Source organism: Alexandromys fortis, unplaced genomic scaffold, assembly GCF_014885135.2.
Source record: "Alexandromys fortis isolate MF-2015 unplaced genomic scaffold, M_Fortis_MF-2015_v1.1 scaffold_57, whole genome shotgun sequence".
Taxonomy (NCBI): Eukaryota; Metazoa; Chordata; class Mammalia; order Rodentia; family Cricetidae; genus Alexandromys; species Alexandromys fortis.
The window spans coordinates 10,170,943-10,190,529 of record NW_026067941.1 but is presented as its reverse complement, the minus strand read 5'-3'; the positions used below and the strand labels follow the sequence as shown (position 1 = coordinate 10,190,529).

The following is a 19,587-nucleotide window of genomic DNA, read 5'->3' as shown; positions in this document are numbered from 1 at the left end:
TGTATCCTACTCAAATAAATCATATATATATATATATACATTAATTATATCAGGTATGATCTATTAGAGAACCTTGACTATTACACTAGGATGTCAAAGATTACTACAGGTAACCTGAAGTAAATAGATGGCTTTGATAGCAAAATATCAACAATTATAGCTAAAAACAAAAACCTGTGTTGTTTTCAATACTTAAATCCAGTGGAGTGTATGTATTTGTGTGCGTGTTTGTGTGTGTGTGCATACATGTGTAATTAATATATCAAGGATGGTATTAAGTTTTTTCTAAATGTTACTTTGTGTTACTAATCAGCAATGGGTACAGTATTATTTTTACTGCTGCCATATCTTAGATAACTAATAACTAGGCACATCTTGAGTAAATACCTTTTTCATTTGTTTGTTTGGAGACACACTTCCCTGTATAACATTCGTTGGTGTCTTGGATCTCACTTTGTAGACCAGGATGGCCTTAAACTCAACAATTCACTTGCATCTTCCTCAAACTGTTTATTTTTTGATATTGAGGTTTTGGAAAGATTTGCAAATGAGGAGAAAGTCTTAGATTTGGAAATGAGGATCAATTTGGTGCATTATCTGGATAGAAGACAAGCATATTAGTCATATATCAGGTTCTCAGGGAAAGAGATTGAACAGCAGGGAATCTGAGGAAGGTGATGCAATTTGTAGTCATGTCCTCTAAAGCAAAGAAAGAGTAAGTCCTTTCATATATGGATTACTGGAGACAGTAAGATCTCCAAGATCCATGTAATTCTGTGTTCCCATGTAGGCTTTGCCAGGAAGCATTGAGAGTTCAGGACATATATCCTTTAATTCACTCATTTTCATAGAGTCCTCCATCCTCAGTAAGGAGCAGCAAGAAAGATAGGAAAAGAAGACCTCATCAAATTAGTTGATTAGTTATTCCTCTTGATGGATATTTCCTCTGACTAATATGAAACATCATCCTTTGTCTCTTTTGATTGATTTTAGTTTGAAGTCTATTTTGTTAGATATTAGGATATCTACACCCACTTGTTTCTTATGTCCATTTGATTGGAATATTTTTCCCAATCCTTTACTCTGAGACAATGTCTGTCTTTGAGGTTGAGTTGTGTTTTATGTATGCAGAAGAAGGATGGATTCTATTTTCGTATCCAACCTGTTAGCCTGTGCTTTTTTATAGGTGAGTTGAGTCTATTTATATTAAGAGATGTTAATGACTAGTGATTGCTATCTCCTGTTAGTTTAGTTTGCATTGTTGGTGATGTTAATTTGTGCATCAATTTGGGATTTGCTGTTATGAGACCATCAATTATCTGTGTTTTTGTTGATGTATCCAGATTCTTTGGATTGGAGTTTTCCTTCTAGTATTTGTTGTATAGGTCTGGGTTTATGGCTAGGTATTAGTTAAATCTGGTTTTGTCATGGAATATCTTGTTTTGTCCTTCTATGGTGATTGAAGTTTTGCTGGGTATAGTAGTCTGGGCTGACATCCATGATCTCTTAATGTCTGCATAATGTTTGACCATGACCTTCTGGCTTTCATTGTCTCTAATGAGAAGTCAGCTGTAATTCTGATAGTTCTACCTTTATATGTTACTTGGCCTTTTTCCTTTGCAGCCCTTAATATTCTTTGCTCTTATGTTTTGATTCAATAAAATAAGCATTTTGATTATTATGTGGGGAGAAGGCTTTTTTTTTTTATCCAGTCTATTTGGTGTTCTGTAAGCTTCTTGTATCTTCATAGGCATATCTTTCTTTAGGTTGGGAAAGTTTTCTTCTATGATTTTGTTAAATATATTGTCTGTGCCTTTGAGTTGAACTTCTCATGGTCTATACCTATTATTCTTAGGTTTGGCCTTTTCATGGTGTCCCATATTTCCTGGATATTTTGGTTTAAGCTTTTGTTAGACTTAATGTTTTTTGACTGGTGAGTCTATTTCCTCTATTGTATCTTCAGCACTTGAGATTCTCTCTTTCATCTCCTGTATTCTGCTGTTCATGCTTGTATTTGTGGTTCCTGATTATTTTCTCATGATTTCTGTTTCTATAATTCCCTCAGGTTGTGTTTTCTTTATGGTCTCTATTTCAATTTTCAAGGATGAGGATAGTTTATTTCATATGTTTGATTGCTTTTTCTTGGTTTCTTTAAAGGGATTTGCTGATGTCTTTAAATTTTTTGTTTATCTTTTCCTCAATTTCTTTGAGGGAATTTCTCATTTCCTCTTTGAGAGTTTCAAACATTCTTCTGAAATTATTTTTTAGGTCATTTTTTTTCTACTTCATCTATATTTGGTAGTTCAAGTCTTGCTGTTGTAGAGTTTTACTGGTGTTGTGTTGCTCTGTGGTGTTGTGTGTATTCTTACCTTTTCTACTCATCTTTTCCTCTAATAGGTGTGGTTGGGGCTGTCTGTAATTGTTGATGTGGGAGTGATTTCTTTCTAATCTGTTGCTTTCATTGGTTAATTAATAAAGAAACTGCCTAGGCCCATTTGATAGGCCAACCCTTAGGTGGGTGGAGTAAACAGAACAGAATGCTGGGCGAAAGAAGCTGAGTCAGGCAGTCGCCATGGTTCTTCCACTCCAGACAGACGCAGGTTAAGATCTTCCCTTGTAAGCCACCTCGTGGGCTACACAGATTATTAGAAATGGGTTAGTCCAGGTGTCAGAGTTAGCCGAGAAGAGGCTGGAACTAATGAACCAAGCAGTGTTTAAAAGAATACAGTTTCCGTGTAATTATTTTGGGTAAAGCTAGCCGGGTGGCGGGAAGCAGCTTGCTGCTCCTATTACAACAAATTGTGTTGATTAATCTTCTATGTGACAGTGAATCCAAGGCTCAGATAGTTGTTCCTCATTGTATAGTCATTGCCACAGTTCTAGTTACCCCATTGGTCACTGCCTATTTTTTGAGATTGCTCAACACTCTTGGGCTTTGCTCCACTCCTTTGGAGTTTGCTGTCTCAGGCCTACTCTAGCCTAGATTGTTGGCTCAGACCTGTTTCTATAAATGTCCCTGGTCTGCATCAGTTTCTTCAGAGTTCCCTGACTTGGAGTTTGTCCTGCAAAGGATGGTGGCTTCTGTCTTCTCCTTCAGTTTCAAGGTGTGGGTGTGTCCAGACCTGCAAAGGACTGGCTCAGGCTTACTCCCTCAAAGGTCCCAGACTCACACCCATGCCAGAAGATGTTTGTGGTTCCTACCTATTCCCTTTGACATCCCAGACCAGTGAGTCTGGACCCACAGAGATCATGACTCAGGCCTAGTGCCTCGGAGGTCCTAGAATAGTGCCTAGACCTACATGGGTCCTTACTTAGTTCTACTCTCTTGAATGTCCCAGATTCACCTCCATACCCTCAGTGGTCTCTGGCTGTGGCTCACTTGCTCAGTGGTTACTCCCCTCTACCTGTTCCTGTAGAATGTGCTGTCCCAAGTATGCTTTGGCCCCAGCCGCTGGCTTAATGCTGATCTGCAAATGTCCCTGGACTAAATTTGTTTCTACTCCCATGTAGCTTGCTTTCTCAGGCCCATTTCGGCATGGGTAGATCATAAGCCCTTCTCCTATGGAATTTGTTGCCTCAGGCCCATTCCAGCCAAAGCTGGAGTTCCACATTTTTATTTCAATCAGCATAGTTCTCCCTTCTTGGCCATATAAAGGTTTCCCCCTCTTCACTGCTCACTATCTTTTGCTCTTATGAGTGCCTTCCTGATCCTAGAACTTCTTGGAGCTGCTGGCGAGTTTCAGGCCATGTCGGCCTTACTTTTCTAATCAATTAGAAAACACAGACTCCTACTTCACTGATACCTTTACTATTTTTCTGATGTTCATATTCTTTCTCCATCATCCTATTTTTAGATTTTGCAGTCTCTCAAACTTCAGTTTCAACTATCTCACTTCAATGCAGTCTCTACACCCTGCATTGTTGGCTTAAGGGCAGTGATTACTGAGGCTAAATGAGAAGCCAAATTGAGGGTGCATAAATTAAACAAGGAGACAATTTCCTAGGAGCTAGTGAACTGGTAATAAAACAACATAATTATTGAAGAATTGCAGAGGGATGCAGACAATGCATTAAGTAAGTGACATGTAATCAGACCCCATGAACATGGTCTAAGGTCCTTTCTTCCATCCTTTTCCCAGAACTCTTCGAGAATTCTGAGCCCAACAGGATCTAATTACCTGGCCTGCATTCCTTTCTCCTGGTAGATATTGAATCCTAGTGCTGACTGCTGGGGACTGTGTTCTCCCTACTTTCTCTTAATCATTCTGCTAAGAAAGTAATACTAAAAAAGTGCGAGGTGATATGATAATTCAACAACATGATGAATGTTATTCTTCTTTCTAAATTCTCTATAGTTGCTTTCCTGCTGAGACTCAAAAAAGTCAACATTCCAGTGGCACAAACAAGTGATAGATGGAAAAGTAAAGCAAGCCATGGACAAAACTGGCTTCTAATGGGATCCCACTCAGTGTGTTCTTAGGTAGTTCTTGCTCTCACAAGCGGTTTGAGCTTTTTAGGAACTACAGATCCCAATATTGGGAAACCATACAATCTATTTCCTATTGGAGACAGAGTAATCCCAGTTTTCCTACAGTCATTGTGCTCAGTAAGAAATCCTAAGGGTTTAAGCTACCATAGAGCCAATGGCTTCACTCTAAAGTCTCCTGATGAAATGTCATTTCCTATCTCCACTCGTTTCTTTTCCTTTTGATGCTGATGACATGATCATTGGAGGTTACACCTGCCAGAAGAATTTCATTCCATACCAGGTGTCCCTAAATGCTGGCTACCATTTCTATGGAGTGTCTGCAGCTCATTGCTACAAGTTGTAAGTCATGGTGTGCTGACTGCATTGCTCAAAAAGTGGGGTATCTTTACACCAGGTATGTATATGAGCAACAGGTGAAATTGCAATAGAAAGAGAAAGATGATAAAAAATGAGGTGCTGATAGCATCTTGTGTTTACATTCTTTAGAAGAGTGCATTTTGAAGGAAGGAAAGTTTATTTTCTCATCTTACAAACCAATGAAGAAGCTGATAATTTTTTTTCACAACTACTTCCTGGGTCCCATATCAAGAAATAGTAATTCAAATTTTCAAAAATACAAGTAAAAATGGCTTTATTTTTCATTCTTCTCCTCCTATTTTAATGTGCAATTAGACCATGAGTGATACTGTTTCCACTAAGGACTCTCAATCCTGAGTGTGAGTGAGAAAGATAAAGAGGAGTTATTACAACATGGTTTATACAACCTCATAATTGAGATTGTCACTCATTAGAATTGGAGTTGGGATCAAGAGAATGAACCTCTCACAAGGTCTCAGAATGATATATGAAGATTCAGACACCACATTTTGATCAATGTGGTTGAAATGCAACAGGATAACAGTTCTTTCAAAAGAAAATGATGATTAAAAGTTCCTGTGTGTAGTTAAAAAGGACACAGTGGATGAAGAGAGTTTCAAGTAACTCCTTAGCCCCTTAGCCCTGAGTATGTTGTGCAAATAGAATTAGGAGCAGTTTACACCTGCAGTCCTTCACCTTAGCCACTGTACACCATCTCTCTCTGAAGAAGAATGAGAGTGTGAGCCAAACAACATCTTATCCATCATTCTGATTTTTCTCCTATGGTACTGCTGCAATATTTTTTTTACAGACTTGAGTGCCAGACAAGAGTGAGGAGCTTAGAAACTTGTGATATCTAGAGTTGAGTCATGGAGGAGAAGAATCTAGCATGCCTCTCCTTCAACAGCTGCATCTAAGTTAGGCTGGGAGAACACAACATCAATGTTCTTGAGGGTGATCAGCAGTTCAACACTGCCACCAAGATCAAGCATCCCTACTTTTTGAGGAATAACCTGAAAAATGACATCATGTTGATCAAGCTCTCTTCCCCTGTGACCCTCAGTTCCCGAGTGGCGACTTTAGCTCTGCCCACCTCCTGTGCACCTGCTGTAACTCAGTGCCTTATATCTGGATGTGGCAACACCCTCAGCTTTGATGGTGAGTAGTACAAGTTTCCTACTATTTCTTTTTTATCCACTCTGCAATCTCCCACATCTCTGGAATTATCCCAGTGCCTCCAACTTCAACTGGACCTTGGGAGCTCAGTCCAGTGCTCTGATGTCAGTCTCTCCCTTTGTTTCCACCTGTTGTTGGATGAAGGTTCTATGGTGATATTTAAGATAATCATCTGTCTGACTACAGGGCAAGGCCAGTTCTGGCAACCTCAGTGAACCTGATAGAGGAGAAAATGGGAAGTAGCCTTCAATGAACGGACACAGGAGACCACTTCCTAAGTATAACGCCAGTAACACAGACAATAAGAGCAACAATAAATAAATGGGACCTCCTGAACCTGAAAAGCTACTGTAAAGCAAAGGACACAGTCAATAAGACAAAAAGGCAGCCTACTGAATGGGAGAAAATCTTCACCAACCCCACATCAGACAAACGACTGATCTCCAAAATATACAAAGAACTCAAGAAATTAGATATCTAAATTCTAAATAACCCAATTAAAATGGTGTACTGAACTAATCAGAAATTTCTCAACAGAAGAATTTTAAATGGTCAAAAGTTACTTAAGGACATGTTCAACTTCTTTAGCTATTAGAGAAATAAATGCAAATCAAAACAACTTTGATACCATCTTACACCTGTCAGAATGGCTAAAATCAAAAATATTAATGACAGCTTATTATGGAGAGGATTTAGAGTAAGGGGAACTTTCATTTATTGCTGGTGGGAATGCCAACTTGTGCAACCACTTTGGAAATCAGTGTGGCAGTTTCTCAGAAAATTGGGAATCAACCTACCTCAGAATCCAGCAATACCATTCTTGGGAATATACCAAAAAGATGCTCAATCATACTACAAAAGCATTTATTCAACTATGTTTTATAGCAGCATTATTTGTAATAGCCACAACCTGGAAACAACCTAGATGTCCCTCAATGAAGAATGGATAAAGAAAGTGTGGCACATCTACACATTAGAGTACTATTCAGTGGCAAAAAACCAAGATACCTTGAATTTTGCATGCAAATGAATGGAATTAGAAAACACTATCCTGAGTGAGGTAGCCCAGAGACAAAAATATGAATAAGGTATGTATTCACTCATTAATGGATTCTTGCCATAAACAAAGGACATTGAGTCTATAGTTCATGATCCTAGAAAAGCTAAGTAATAAGGTGTATACAAAGAAAAATATATATATAAGTCCACTTGGAAATTGGAAGCAGACAAGATCACCTGACAAAATTTGGGAGCATGGGGGCAGGGTAGAAGGAAGGGGAGAAGGGGAAGAAGAGGGGAGAGGAAAAGGGTTGGGAAGAGCTTGAAGGAATGTGATAGTTGAGATGAATTAAGTACAGATATGAGAGTACGGAAAGGAGTATCTTCATTGAGGGAACCATTTTGGGGTTAGCAAGAAACCAGGCTCTAGAAAAATTCCCAGGAATTCACAATGATGACTCCAGCTGATAAAGGCTTAAAATAAAAAAAAAATACATGAAGAGATAAATAAATTGAATATCAAGAAAACAAATACTTCAATTAAAGTATATGGTGCAGATATATATAGAATTCACAAAAGAAGAAACCAAAATGACTGAGAAGAACTTAAAGAAATGCTATACATCTTTCATCATTCGGGAAGTGCAATTCAAAACTACTTTGTGATTTAGTCTTATAACAGTCAGAATGACCAAATCAATAAATCAAATTGCAACTTACGCAAAGTTATAAGCCATTGATTTCAAACAGTGTGAGAATGGAAAATTGTAACTGAGATCAGAAAACACAAGAATAACCTGTATAATCAAGTTATACTGATTTATGAACGTATCGTGGCTCATTTGAATACCTGGTCTTGAACTCCCCAAATGATGGACTAAAACATGGAGTAGTAAGGAAAGCTATTCTTTCTTTCCCTATTTGGCTTTTGTGGTTGTTTGGATTTGGTCATGATGCTACACTCAGGAAGCTAAAACTAAAGTAAAACAAGTGCTCTTCTAGACACTCAGATGCTGCCTTGAATAGACTGGCCTTTTAAGCAAATCTGTGGTACAATTTCTCTTTTTAATTGAAAAAAAAAATGTTCTTCATAGAGTATATTTTGATTCTTGTTTGCTTTCCCCCAATTCTGGTTGGAAGCTCCCCATTTCCTTAAACACACAGATTTTTGTTATATTTCTCTCTCTTTAAAAAAACAAATGATAGAATTCCTAAAGAACCCATATTGGGGCCAAGATTAGACATTGCTCTCAACATACTGACAACAAGGTTCCATTGCTGAAGACAACACCTATACATAGTGCATTAAAAATGGAGAAATTGAATTGTTGCCTGCCTAGAACCTTTGTTCCTGAGTGCTGGCCTCTTTGGTACAGAAATGTACTCTCAATTATACCAAAAAAGAAATATAAACATTAAACCATCCTAAAATTCAATCTAAAATGGTGTTGTGCCTGCAACATATGCTACAACAAAGGTGGCATATAGCTTGTTTTAAAACTTGTCTGGAGTTTTGTCTCTTCACATGCTGTTATTACATACAATCTACTTTGGAATACAGTATGCTCTTCAGAACACTCAAATGAAGAGAGGAATAACCTCAAGTAGAAGCAAGCTTCAAATCCAATGAGATAAAGAGATCAGTCAGAAACACAGGTAGTGAGGAAAGTTCACTTTATTGGCATAGTGACTGCAGATGGATCGGGGATCTCTAGTTGGCAGCAATAGTCTCCTGAATCCAGTCCACATACTTGCAGACCTTGGTGTACACACCAGGATTATCTGGCCAGGCACAGCCCAAACCCCAGGAGACGATACCCTGGAGCTCTCCATTGCAGACCAAAGGACCACCAGAGTCACCCTAGAAGGGAGGAACACAGTACATGGGTAAAGGCATGTGAAATAGGGCTGTGTATATTCTGAACCCGAAAATACCTGTTTCTTCTCACTTGGTGCATTTTGTTTCTTTGCAGTCTGTCTGCTATCCTCACTACTGTGTTGACATTCAGAGTGGACCTCCTCATTCTCCACAATCCACCACAGAAAATGTGCTGCCTACAACCACTCTGCTTTGAAACACCACTCCCAGTCTGAAGAAGGGAAGGGAATCACTCACCTGGCAAGAATCCTTGCCTCCCTTAAGAAATCCAGCACAGACCATGTTATCAGTGATCTTTCCAGGATAGGAGGCTTCACACTCAGCCTGAGTCAGCAGTGGGGCATTTAGGCACTGGAGGAGATCTGGTTTATTGACTGTGAGGAATAGAAAATATTGAAGACTACTGTATCCAGACACCAATCCAGGTATGAAACAACTCAAAAGCAATAGAGTGTGCCCTATGTTAGTATGGTTCATTTGGGAACTTTGGCTTATTGTTTCCACAATATTCACTGCTGATACCTTTTCTGAAAGAGTAAGAGCACATTCTGCATGTGCCTTGACAGCAACCTGGGGAATCAGTGTATTTCTTGTAAAATTCCTCCTAGATTTGTTCCAGAACCTGTATGTACTGTGCAGTTGCAATGAATTTGCAGTCTAGAAGCCACTGGGATAATTCTAGAGATGCAGGATATTGCAGAGGGTATAAAAGTAGAAATAGAAGGTGACTGGTTCTACTCACCACCGAAACTGAGGGTGTTGCCCCATCCAGATATGAGGCACTGAGTGCCAGCAGGTGCACAGGAGGTGGGCAGAGCTAAAGTAGCCACTCGGGCATTGAGGGTCACAGGCGAAGAGAGCTTGATCAGCATGATGTCATTGTTCTTGGTCTTCTTCACGTAGTCGGGGTGCTTGATGATCTTGGCAGCAGTGATGAACTGCTCATCGCCCTCAAGGACATTGATGTTGTGCTCTCCCAGCCTCACTTGGATGCGGCTGTTGAAAGAGAGGCGCGCTAGACTCTTTTCCTCTATGACTGTAGATATCACAAGTTTTTAAGCTTCTCACTATTGTCTGGCTCTGAAGCTATATGCAAAATGTTGCTGTATTATCATAGGAACAGAACCTGGATGGTGGATAGGATATTGTTTGCCTTGCTCTCCCATTCGTTTTCAGAAAGATTTGGTTTATGTGAGCTGAAGGACTTCAGGTGTAGACTGCCCCTCATTCTCATATACCCAAAATATCCCAAGCTAAGGAGTTATTTGAAACCTTCATTCACTGTGTCCTTGTTAACTACATATGGGAACTTTTTTCTTTTCTTCTTTTCTTTCTTCCTATTCATTTATTTATTTTAGTTTATTTTTGAAAGGGTTTCTCTGTGTATCTTTGTTGCCTGTCCTAGAATTGGCTCTTTTAGACCAGGCTGGCCTTGAATTTACAGAGATCCACCTGCTTCTTCCTACTGAGTGCTGAGATTAAAGGCATGTGCCAACTTTGCCTGGCACAAGGAACTTTTTATTATCATTTCCTTTTGATAGGACTTTTGTCCTATTGCATTTGACCAAGACACCTCAAAATGTGATATTTAATGGTTCACAGTAAGATTTTGAGGCCTTGTGAGGGATTCATTCCCTTGATCCCAGTTTCAAAGCTAATGAGTCATACTGTACATTATGAGGTTTTTATAGATCATGTTGTAATAACTCCTCTTTATCCTTATTACTCAAACTCAATATTTAGAGTCTATAGCGGAAACAGTATTAGTCACGATCTAATAGTGTATAATCAAGAGGAGAAGAAAATGAAAGATAAAGTCATTTTCAGCAATGTTTTTGAAAACCGTAATTACCATTTCTTGATATAGGACACAGGGAATATTTGTGAATGAACTTTGGCAACTGCCTCATGGGATTGTAAGACGAGAAAATAAGTCTTCCTTCCTTTCAAGATGTACTATTATTTCAACTTTAACTCTGTGTGAGTGTGTGTGTGTGTGTGTTTGTGTGTGTGTGCAGGTATGTATGTGGTGTTGATCATCCTATTATGTGTCAGTGTTCATCAAAGACTATGATCATCAGACGCTGTCAGCACTTCCTTTCTTTCCCATCTCACATTCACGTTTCACATTTTCCTACAGCACTCGTCACCTGCTCATACAGATGCCTGGTGTAAAGATACCCCACTCTTGGAGCAATGCAGTCTGGAAATCATCACTTACGACTTGTAGCAATGAGCTGCAGACACCACCCATTGGTCATTGATGAGGGAGCCTCCACACAAGTGGTAACCAGTGTTCAGAGACACCTGGTAGGGGACAGAATTCTTCTGGCAGGTGTAGCCTCCAACAATCTTGTCATCATCATCAACAGGAAATGCAACTTGATGGAGATAGGAAATAAGAAATAATATTTCATCATGGTGACTGAAAGTGAGTCCATTGGCTCTATGGTAGCTTATACCATTAGGATTTCTTCCTGAGCACAATGACTGTAGAAAAACTGGAATCACTCTGTCTCCAATAGGTAACACAGATTTTAGCGTTTCTCAATATTAGGATCTGCAGGACAGATAGGTAGTGCCAACAGAGCTCAATCACTTCTCAGGATCAGGGTTGGGACAGAAACAACTACCAAGAACACATTGAATGGGATCCCACTAGAAATCAGTTTTGCTCATGGCCTGGTTTACTTTTCCATTTATTACTTGCTTATGCCACTGGAATTTTGGCCTTATAGTCTCAGCAGGGAAAACATTTATAGAGGAGATGAAAAGATGAATAACATTCATCATGATGTTGGAGGGTGGATTGCTTTATATCAAACCAGCTTTTCCACTCTTCTAGTATTACTTTCTGAGCAGAATGCCTAAGAGGAAGCAGGGGAGAACGCTCACAGTAGTCAGCACTAGTGTTCAATATCTGCCAGGGGAAAATGCAGGGCAGGTAAACAGATCCTGGTGGGCTCAGAATTTTTCATGTGTTTCAGTTAAAGGATAGAAGAATTTACTGAAGAGCATGTTCATGGGATCTTATTACATGTCATTTGCCTAACTCCTTGCTCTCTTCCCTGTGTAATTCATTCCCTGTGTAATTATTATTTTATCAGTTCAGCTGCTCTTGAGAAATTTGTTTCCCGGATCACTTTAGGCACCCTCAATTTGGCCTCCCATTCATATCTCAGTAGTCAAGGGCCTGAATTCAATAAAGGATGTTGTTGAGACTGCATTGAGGTAGATAGGTTAAATTGAAGTTTGAGAGATTACAAAAGTTGAAAATAGAATGCTGGAAAAGAAGATGAACAACAGAAAATTGTAGTAAATGTAGTGGCGCAGTAGAATTCCACATTTTCTAAGTAATTAGAAAAGTAGGACCAGACATGGCATGAAACTCACCAGCAGCTCCCAGAAGGGCGAGGATCAGGAGGGCACTCATGGTGGCCAAAGGTAGAGAGCCCTGAAGGGGAGCATGCATTTATATGGCCAAGGAGGAGAACTCTACTGATAGAAGTGGAGATGTGATGTCATCGATTATTACTGAGCAAACACCCCTGTTTTTTCCTCTTATTGGATTTAATGTCAACTACCTTTTGATTTCTTGGCACTAGGAGACCTACAGATGTCAAGAAAAATTTTATTCTCAGGAAATATGGAGGGCAGCAGATGATTTTTGAAACATTGTTAGAATGAGAAACAATGTCAGTCAACATCTGTCTACACAGCTCTGAGTAACTAAGTTCATGGGTGATGGAGAAGAAAACTCCGTGGGGTGCTAGAAATCCCTAGCTGGACACAATAAGAGAACCCACAGAATTAAGTAACCTGGGCTCATAGAGGCTCACAGAAACCATCCCAACCACCAGGGGCCTGCATGTGACTGACCTAGGCCCTCAGCATATATGTTATAGTTGTTTAGCTTGGTCTTCTTTTAATAGTTGGAGCAGGGACTGTCTCTGATTACTTTCAGCTTTTGGGACACTTATGCTCATACTGGAATGCAGTGAACCATCAACTTCATGTATATTGTTTTGTTGATTTCCATGGGAGTTTTGCCTTCCTCTGAAGAGAACCTGCAAAAGAATGGATGGGGTTCGGAGCAGAGAAAGAATGGGAAGGACTGAGTTAACAGGAAGGAAGGGAAACTGTGGCAGGTGGTAAAATAAATATTTAAATGAACACATAAAAATTTAAGTAATTAAAAATGAAGTCCCTTGATGAACATAGGTTGCTTTATCAACATTCAAGAAGCCCTGGTTCTGGCAGATGTGCAACTCTTTAAACAGCACTGAATATAAAATGGGAAAAAGAAAGCATATTGAACAAATATTTCTGGCAGAACTGAATATTAACTTGTAGAAGAATGAAAATAGATCCATATCTATCACATGCACAAAACTCATGTCCAAATGGACTAAAGACTTCAACATAAATCCAGCCACACTGAACCTTATAGAAGAGAAAGTGGGAAGTACAATTGAATGCATTGGCACAGGAGACCACTTCCTAACTATAACCGTAGTAGCACAGACAGTGAGAGAAACAATTAATAAATGGGAACTCCTGAAACTGAAAAGCTTCTGTAAAGCAAAGGACGTGGTCAACAAGACAAAATGATAGCCTTCAGAATGGGAAAAGATCTTCACCAACACTACATCAGACATAGGACTGATCTCCAAAATATACAAAGAACTGAAGTAAATCGCTGAAAAAATCCAGCAAAATAGAGTCAGCAGCATTACTAATGAAGCAGACAAGCAGAAGGAAAGAATTCCAGATGTTTTGGACAAGGTTGAGAAATTATTATACCTGAAGAGTAATAATGAAATGATCATTCATGACAGTAATGTCCAGGAGGTCTCTATGGGAGATCAAACAAACAAGTATGTGATGCCTCCCTGACCTCTCTTCACTGAAGGATTAATTATTCTGTTGCTACTTCTGTTATAGCTCAGAGAGGCAGTGCAAAAGCTTGTATATTTCTGACCTCTCATTTTTATTACCTTACCAAAAAAGGACTATAGTCTTTTTTTCCCTCTAAATTTTTAAAATTGTTGTACAGTATTGTGGATTACTGTGACATTTTCAGGCATGTATATCATTGGTCACTTCTCATATTGTTCCCAGTAGTCTTTGACCTTCTCACCATTATCCCTTGACCCTCCATCTTCCCTATTGTCTCCATTCTATTCTCATGCATATGTTCATCTTATGAGTGAGCAATGCAATATTTATGGTTTTGAGACCTGTGCCTTTCACTTAACATGAAAATTTCAAGTTCCACCCATTTCCCCCCCTGGAAATAGCATAACATTATTGTCTACATTGTATTATACTCCCTGTTACCTATTCATCAGTTTTTAAAATTTAAAATACCATCCTATATATTTTAACTAGTGAATTAAAAACATTCACAGTTAGTTGTTATGGAGAGTAATGTGCTGATTCCTTTAAATGTATGGGTAATTTTCCTGATTGATTTACATATTGTTTTCCTTTATTTTTCTATACATATTAGGGATTTTATTTTTCTTTATTATTATAAAACACAATGAAATTATATTGGCAGATCAAGACAAAGGCAAAAGAAACAGGCAAGTACAAATAAGACAAGAGAATGAGGGAAAGAATAACAGGGAAAGTATGTGATAAAAAGAAAGGATATAAAAAATCCAAAAATAAAATAAAGGCATATATGAGTAAATTTGATACTGGTAGGAATAAAGAATAAAAATATAAAATATAGGATCACAACAAATGCTATGAATCCTATGATGGCTTTTTCTGTAGTTTCTTCCAGTCAGTTTACCCCCTCAAACCCAATTGCCAAGATTTTAGCTAAGCCTTTCTCCCCCATTGCTCTTTAAATCCAGACCATTTCTACTTTTCAGAGATGTCAAACCTGATCTCACCTCCCAGCATCTGACAGGAAGGATTCTCTAACTGGGTCACAGTATTAGGCACAGCTGATACAGTCCCTTCTTTGGATAACTTGTTCCATTGTATATGTGGATAATGAATCTTGTGGAAGATTTAAGTTAAAAAATGTATTCAATACAAGAAGAGTTGCCACTGACTGTTGCTGACTATGTAATAACACATTTATTAGCAGTTACGGCCATCATGGGGATACCTGTACAAAGTAAGGCTGAAAATAAGCCTACATATGTCTTTAGTAAAATGAAACAGTTGTTTTGGCATATTACAGCATTAAGCATATTAAAGATATACCACACAATCCTACATGGCAAGCAGGTACTTAATAGTGCTGTTTCTACCATAGCAAACTGAATGATCTCGCCCATGTTCGGTGTGATCTTTTACACATCAATTAACTTTGTACAAACAATCCCTCATGGCATCTTTCAGTGGGTAAAAATCTGAGCATCTAAAACCCAACACTGGTTAGGAAATACACCACCTGTCTTAACATCATTGATGATCTAGTGTTGGCCTAGAAAACTCTTACATTTACATTTCCTATTTAGTAGATAGATAGCATTTAGAGTAAAGAAATTCAGAAATCATTGATCTTTTGGGTGTGGGGTTTTCATAGCCACCAACAATCTATAAGAACTAGAACACCTTCAAAATACTAAAGCCGCTTTATTTCTCATAGGCCTTTTCTCATCTCCTATAAACGTTCCAGAAATATGTGCTAGATTCTCATCCAAGGAGAAATTTACTGAAGAGGAGAAAGAGAGAGAGAGAGAGAGAGAGAGAGAGAGAGAGAGAGAGAGAGAGAGAGAGAGAAATTATTGAAGTCAGAGTGAACAAATACTCACAGGAACTTTTATACTTTCCAGGGATCTAAAGCAGAACAGGGTGCTGGCGACCTTTGGTGTTCATAGCCAAGTGACAGAGTGTGATAATCTCATTATGTTAGCCCACATAGTAGTAAAATTTTCTGTAATGGAGTCAGCATGCTGTTGTCTTATTTTCATGCTGTGAAATATTTATAAAACTACAGCTGGAAGAATAGTCAGGTATTTGTTCTGACATTTCCACATTCTATCATATACCGACCCACAAGGGTATTTTCTACATATTTGGAAAATATTTTTAGCCAGAGGAATGTTCAGGTTAATTGATCTCATTATAATGCTAGCTGTAAAGAAACACTGAAGGGCACAACAAAACTGTGTCTTATAGATAAAATGTGATCTTTAATCACTTAATACTTTGTGCTCCTACTTATCAACTGAGCTCAGCTTTCCTCAAGATATAAGGAATTATATGTTAAAAAGACTACTGTAGATCATAACCGTCACTGCATATTCTAGACTGTGATGAGTAAGGTAGATTTACTGAATGAACTGCTTCACTCCATTTGAAAGTCTTTGCTATTACTTTGTTTTTTTCATTGCGATATACAAATTTCTTTGTATATTTCCCTAAAACATTCTCCTAGTTATAATTCTAAGGACTGCTATTTCAAAGAATTGCATTTCAATTTTGGAAACAATGTGTTTCTTTTCCTGTGTGTGTATTTTATGGTATAGATTATACTCATCTATGGACCTTGTATTTGTTTCTTTATTCTGTATTTCAAAGATGATGAAGTGATCTTTAAAGAGTGAGGTTAAGGTTTTTAACACATCAACTAGTGTAAAATTTGGGCATGTTAGCCATATTTTAGAGTGTGATGTTCTGATGAGACCATTATGGTACCGTGCTTCCCTCACTCTAGTGATAAGAGTGGTGGGCTATGGCCTGGCTCCTGGCTAGCTTTACCGGAAATAACAACACACAAATTGTATTCATTTAAACACTGCCCTGGCCCATTAGTTTCAGCCTCCTATTGGCTAATTCTCACATCTTGCTTTAACCCATATTTAATAATCTGTGTAGCACCATGAGGTGGTGGCTTATCAGGAAAGATCTTAACCTGCGTCTTGGAGAGGAGAGGCATGATGATTGCTTCACTGCCTTCTCTCTCCCACAATTCTGTTCTGTCTTCCCCACCTACCTATGTTCTGACCTATCAGGCCAAGCAGTTTTCTTTATTAATTAACCAATGAAAGCAACCGATAGATAGAAGACCCAACTACATCACCTCACCTCATGAAAGAGGCAGGTAACATATGCTGTTATCTTATTTTCAAGTATGAAAAATCTACATCTTTGAAGAAAAGTGACTTCTTTATAGATGACACCTGAACCATTCCTCTGAAAACTAAGATTAGTTCCCATTATTCTGTTGCTACAGAGGAATGTTTCTGATGTCCATGTAGTGGATTTACAACTTGAGAATAATTATTATCCTTATGTCCACAGGTAAGATTAATTTTCACCCTCAATCAAAAGAAATTTTCTTTGCAACAGTGACTGGTAACTTCTTTTTTCTTTTCTTTTTCTTTTCTTTTTGTAGTAATTTCCTTTTTTTTTTTTCAAGGGCACATTCTTTTTCCTATATTATGTTGTTTTTTTTTTTTTTAAACAGTGCTTGAAACATCATTCTATGGATCTCTGTTCACCCAAACATAGTGAGTATCAATGGCTGCCAACAACTTTTCTTTTGATGTTGGATTCCCTTCTGTATAATGTGATTGCCATTAATGAACAAAAACAACCTGCTTTGGACCTATAGAAGGACAGAACTTAGCTAGGTAAGGAAAAATAAACTGAATGCTGGGAGGAAGAAGGCAGAGTCAGAGAGAAGTTATATATCCCTGCTGGAGACAGACTCTGGGAACTTTACCTGGTAAGCCACAGCCAAGTGATGATACGCAGATTATGGAAAATGTGTTAATTTAAGATATGAGTTAGCCAGAAATAATTTATGGTATTGGCCAAATGGTATTGCAAATAATATGGTTTCTGTGTGTTTATTTCAGGGCTGAGCAGACTGGAACTAACAAATGGCTCCTCCATTACTCTTTTATATGTCTTTCTCCTCTTTCCTAACACTTTATCAGTTGCCTATACTAATGCTTGTTTTAAAGATGCCACACTCCTGGGCACTGCAGTTTGGGAACCATCAATTATGACTTGTAACACTGAGCCACAGACACCAGTCACTGGTCAGTGATAATGAAACAGCCACAGAATTAGTGACCAGAGTTCAAGGACACCCAGTAGGAAACAGAATTTTATGGACAGGTGTATCCTCCTGTGATATTGTTATCATCATTATCAGAAAATCCATTAGAATGGATATAAATGTAAAGGCAAATTCTTTAGGATGTTGGAGGGTGGATCATCAGATATATGTTACCCTCCTAATACTTTAATACGCTTCTCTGAGCATAATGACTAAGGGGAATTATGGAACACACTGTCTCTCTTATACAGTGTAGGATTTGAGGTTCCACAATTGAAGAAACTATAGGACAGGTAGCTAAATCTTTGAGGGCTCAGACATTTTCTGGGATCAAGGAAAATGTAGAAGAAATGACATAAGAACACATTTTTAGGGTTTGTGTGGGATACAATTGTATGTCAGTTTTCTAATTTCCTGCTTGCTTCACTTCATGCTTCATCAGTTATTTATGCTACAAAAATGGACTGACCATTCATGAAATCAGCTAGATATGGCTAGCTAAGGAAATGCCAAGGCTGGATAGACAATGTTCTTCTTGGTTTGTACATCACTGAAATGTGTACAGTGAGACCAGAAGGGAGAGGTGTTAGGAAGCAGTCAGGCAGAAGAAATGAGGGCCCAGAAGCTTCCCAGTATAACAGTAGTTATTAACTTTGACTGCAAACTGGTAATATTAAAGTCCTCTGATTATTTTAACCTCTATGTATAAGACACACAGGTCACACAGAATTACTAAGGTGAATTGGTTTCCAATTGACTTCAGGCACATTTCCCTTAACAGAATCTATGATGAAGGATTTCCAGAGCTACTTCACTGTAGAAATGTGCTTGCCAGTTCATTTTGTGGAACCTCTTCTTGAGCAGCTTTCTACCCATAGATATGAGAAAAAAATTGGGAAAATGTGAACTCATGGAAACCTGAGAACACAGAAGCCAGAAAGATTAAGGCTGCTGGAAGTAGGATACCAAGGGTAAATCTGACTGCTGGAGAGAAAGGAGGTGAGCTGGCTGTGATGGAAGATAGAGTTCATGTATTCCAGTTAATTGGAATGACAGGGCCAGATTCATATGGAACCCAACAGCAGCTTCCATAATACCCAGAGTCAGGAGTGTACTCATTATGGCCAAAGTGATGAGTACTGAAGAAAGTCCTACTCTTATAAACCTGTGGAGGATGAAGGCTGCTTGTTGAAGTAGGGGTTGGGTTTCATTACTTCTTACTGAGCAAATACAATATTCTCTTTTCCTACATTTTTATATCCATTACTTGTGCTTTTAGGCCTTCTTTGCAGCAGGGGACCCACAGGTGTGAAGGAAAATCATATTGTTATGGAAGAGAGGAGGAAACAGCTCATTCTTGAAAGAATGCTAGAATGGAGGAAGCAGTGGTAGTCAGTTTGTAATACAGTTTTCCTTACTATACTAAATTCATGGATGTTAGAAAAGAAAGACTCTATGGAAGGCTTGGAAATACTTTCTTAAAATTGGTGGATTTTATTAACTTTCAAGAAGGTCTAGCTGAGGTAAATAGAGGGTATCTATGAAACCCCCATACCCTAAGAATCTGTCAACAGTCTCTAAATGTCTTTAACTTGCTCTCAATCTATATATTAGGAAATGGAATTTTAAGAGTCCCTTGGCCCAATAATG

The 19,587-nt window shown here is 38.4% G+C and overlaps 1 protein-coding gene, 1 pseudogene and 1 gene segment (V, D, J or C); 1 reads left to right on the top strand and 2 right to left on the bottom strand.

Annotated features, from left to right (window-relative positions):
• LOC126505181 (T-cell receptor beta-1 chain C region-like) overlaps positions 1–19,587 on the bottom strand; it is a 306,961-nt gene that overhangs the window by 62,850 nt on the left and 224,524 nt on the right.
• LOC126505204 (anionic trypsin-2-like) lies at positions 3,693–6,012 on the top strand (annotated as a pseudogene).
• LOC126505190 (anionic trypsin-2-like) lies at positions 8,733–12,333 on the bottom strand. The gene is made up of 5 exons (XM_050147970.1): positions 12,294–12,333; positions 11,122–11,281; positions 9,643–9,896; positions 9,138–9,274; positions 8,733–8,882 (listed from the first exon to the last, which is right to left on the bottom strand). Exons 1-5 carry the CDS (start codon positions 12,331–12,333, stop codon positions 8,733–8,735), a joined length of 741 nt encoding a protein of 246 aa, XP_050003927.1.

What these genes read in the sequence shown, in the direction of transcription:
- LOC126505190 (XM_050147970.1), bottom strand. Translation starts at nt 12,333, where the DNA reads ATGAGTGCCCTCCTGATCCTCGCCCTTCTGGGAGCTGCTG. An exon ending in CGCCCTTCTGGGAGCTGCTG is followed by an intron (nt 11,282 to 12,293) that starts GTGAGTTTCATG and finishes ATCTCCATCAAG; the next exon opens with TTGCATTTCCTGTTGATGAT. An exon ending in GCAGCTCATTGCTACAAGTC is followed by an intron (nt 9,897 to 11,121) that starts GTAAGTGATGAT and finishes CTCTTTCAACAG; the next exon opens with CCGCATCCAAGTGAGGCTGG.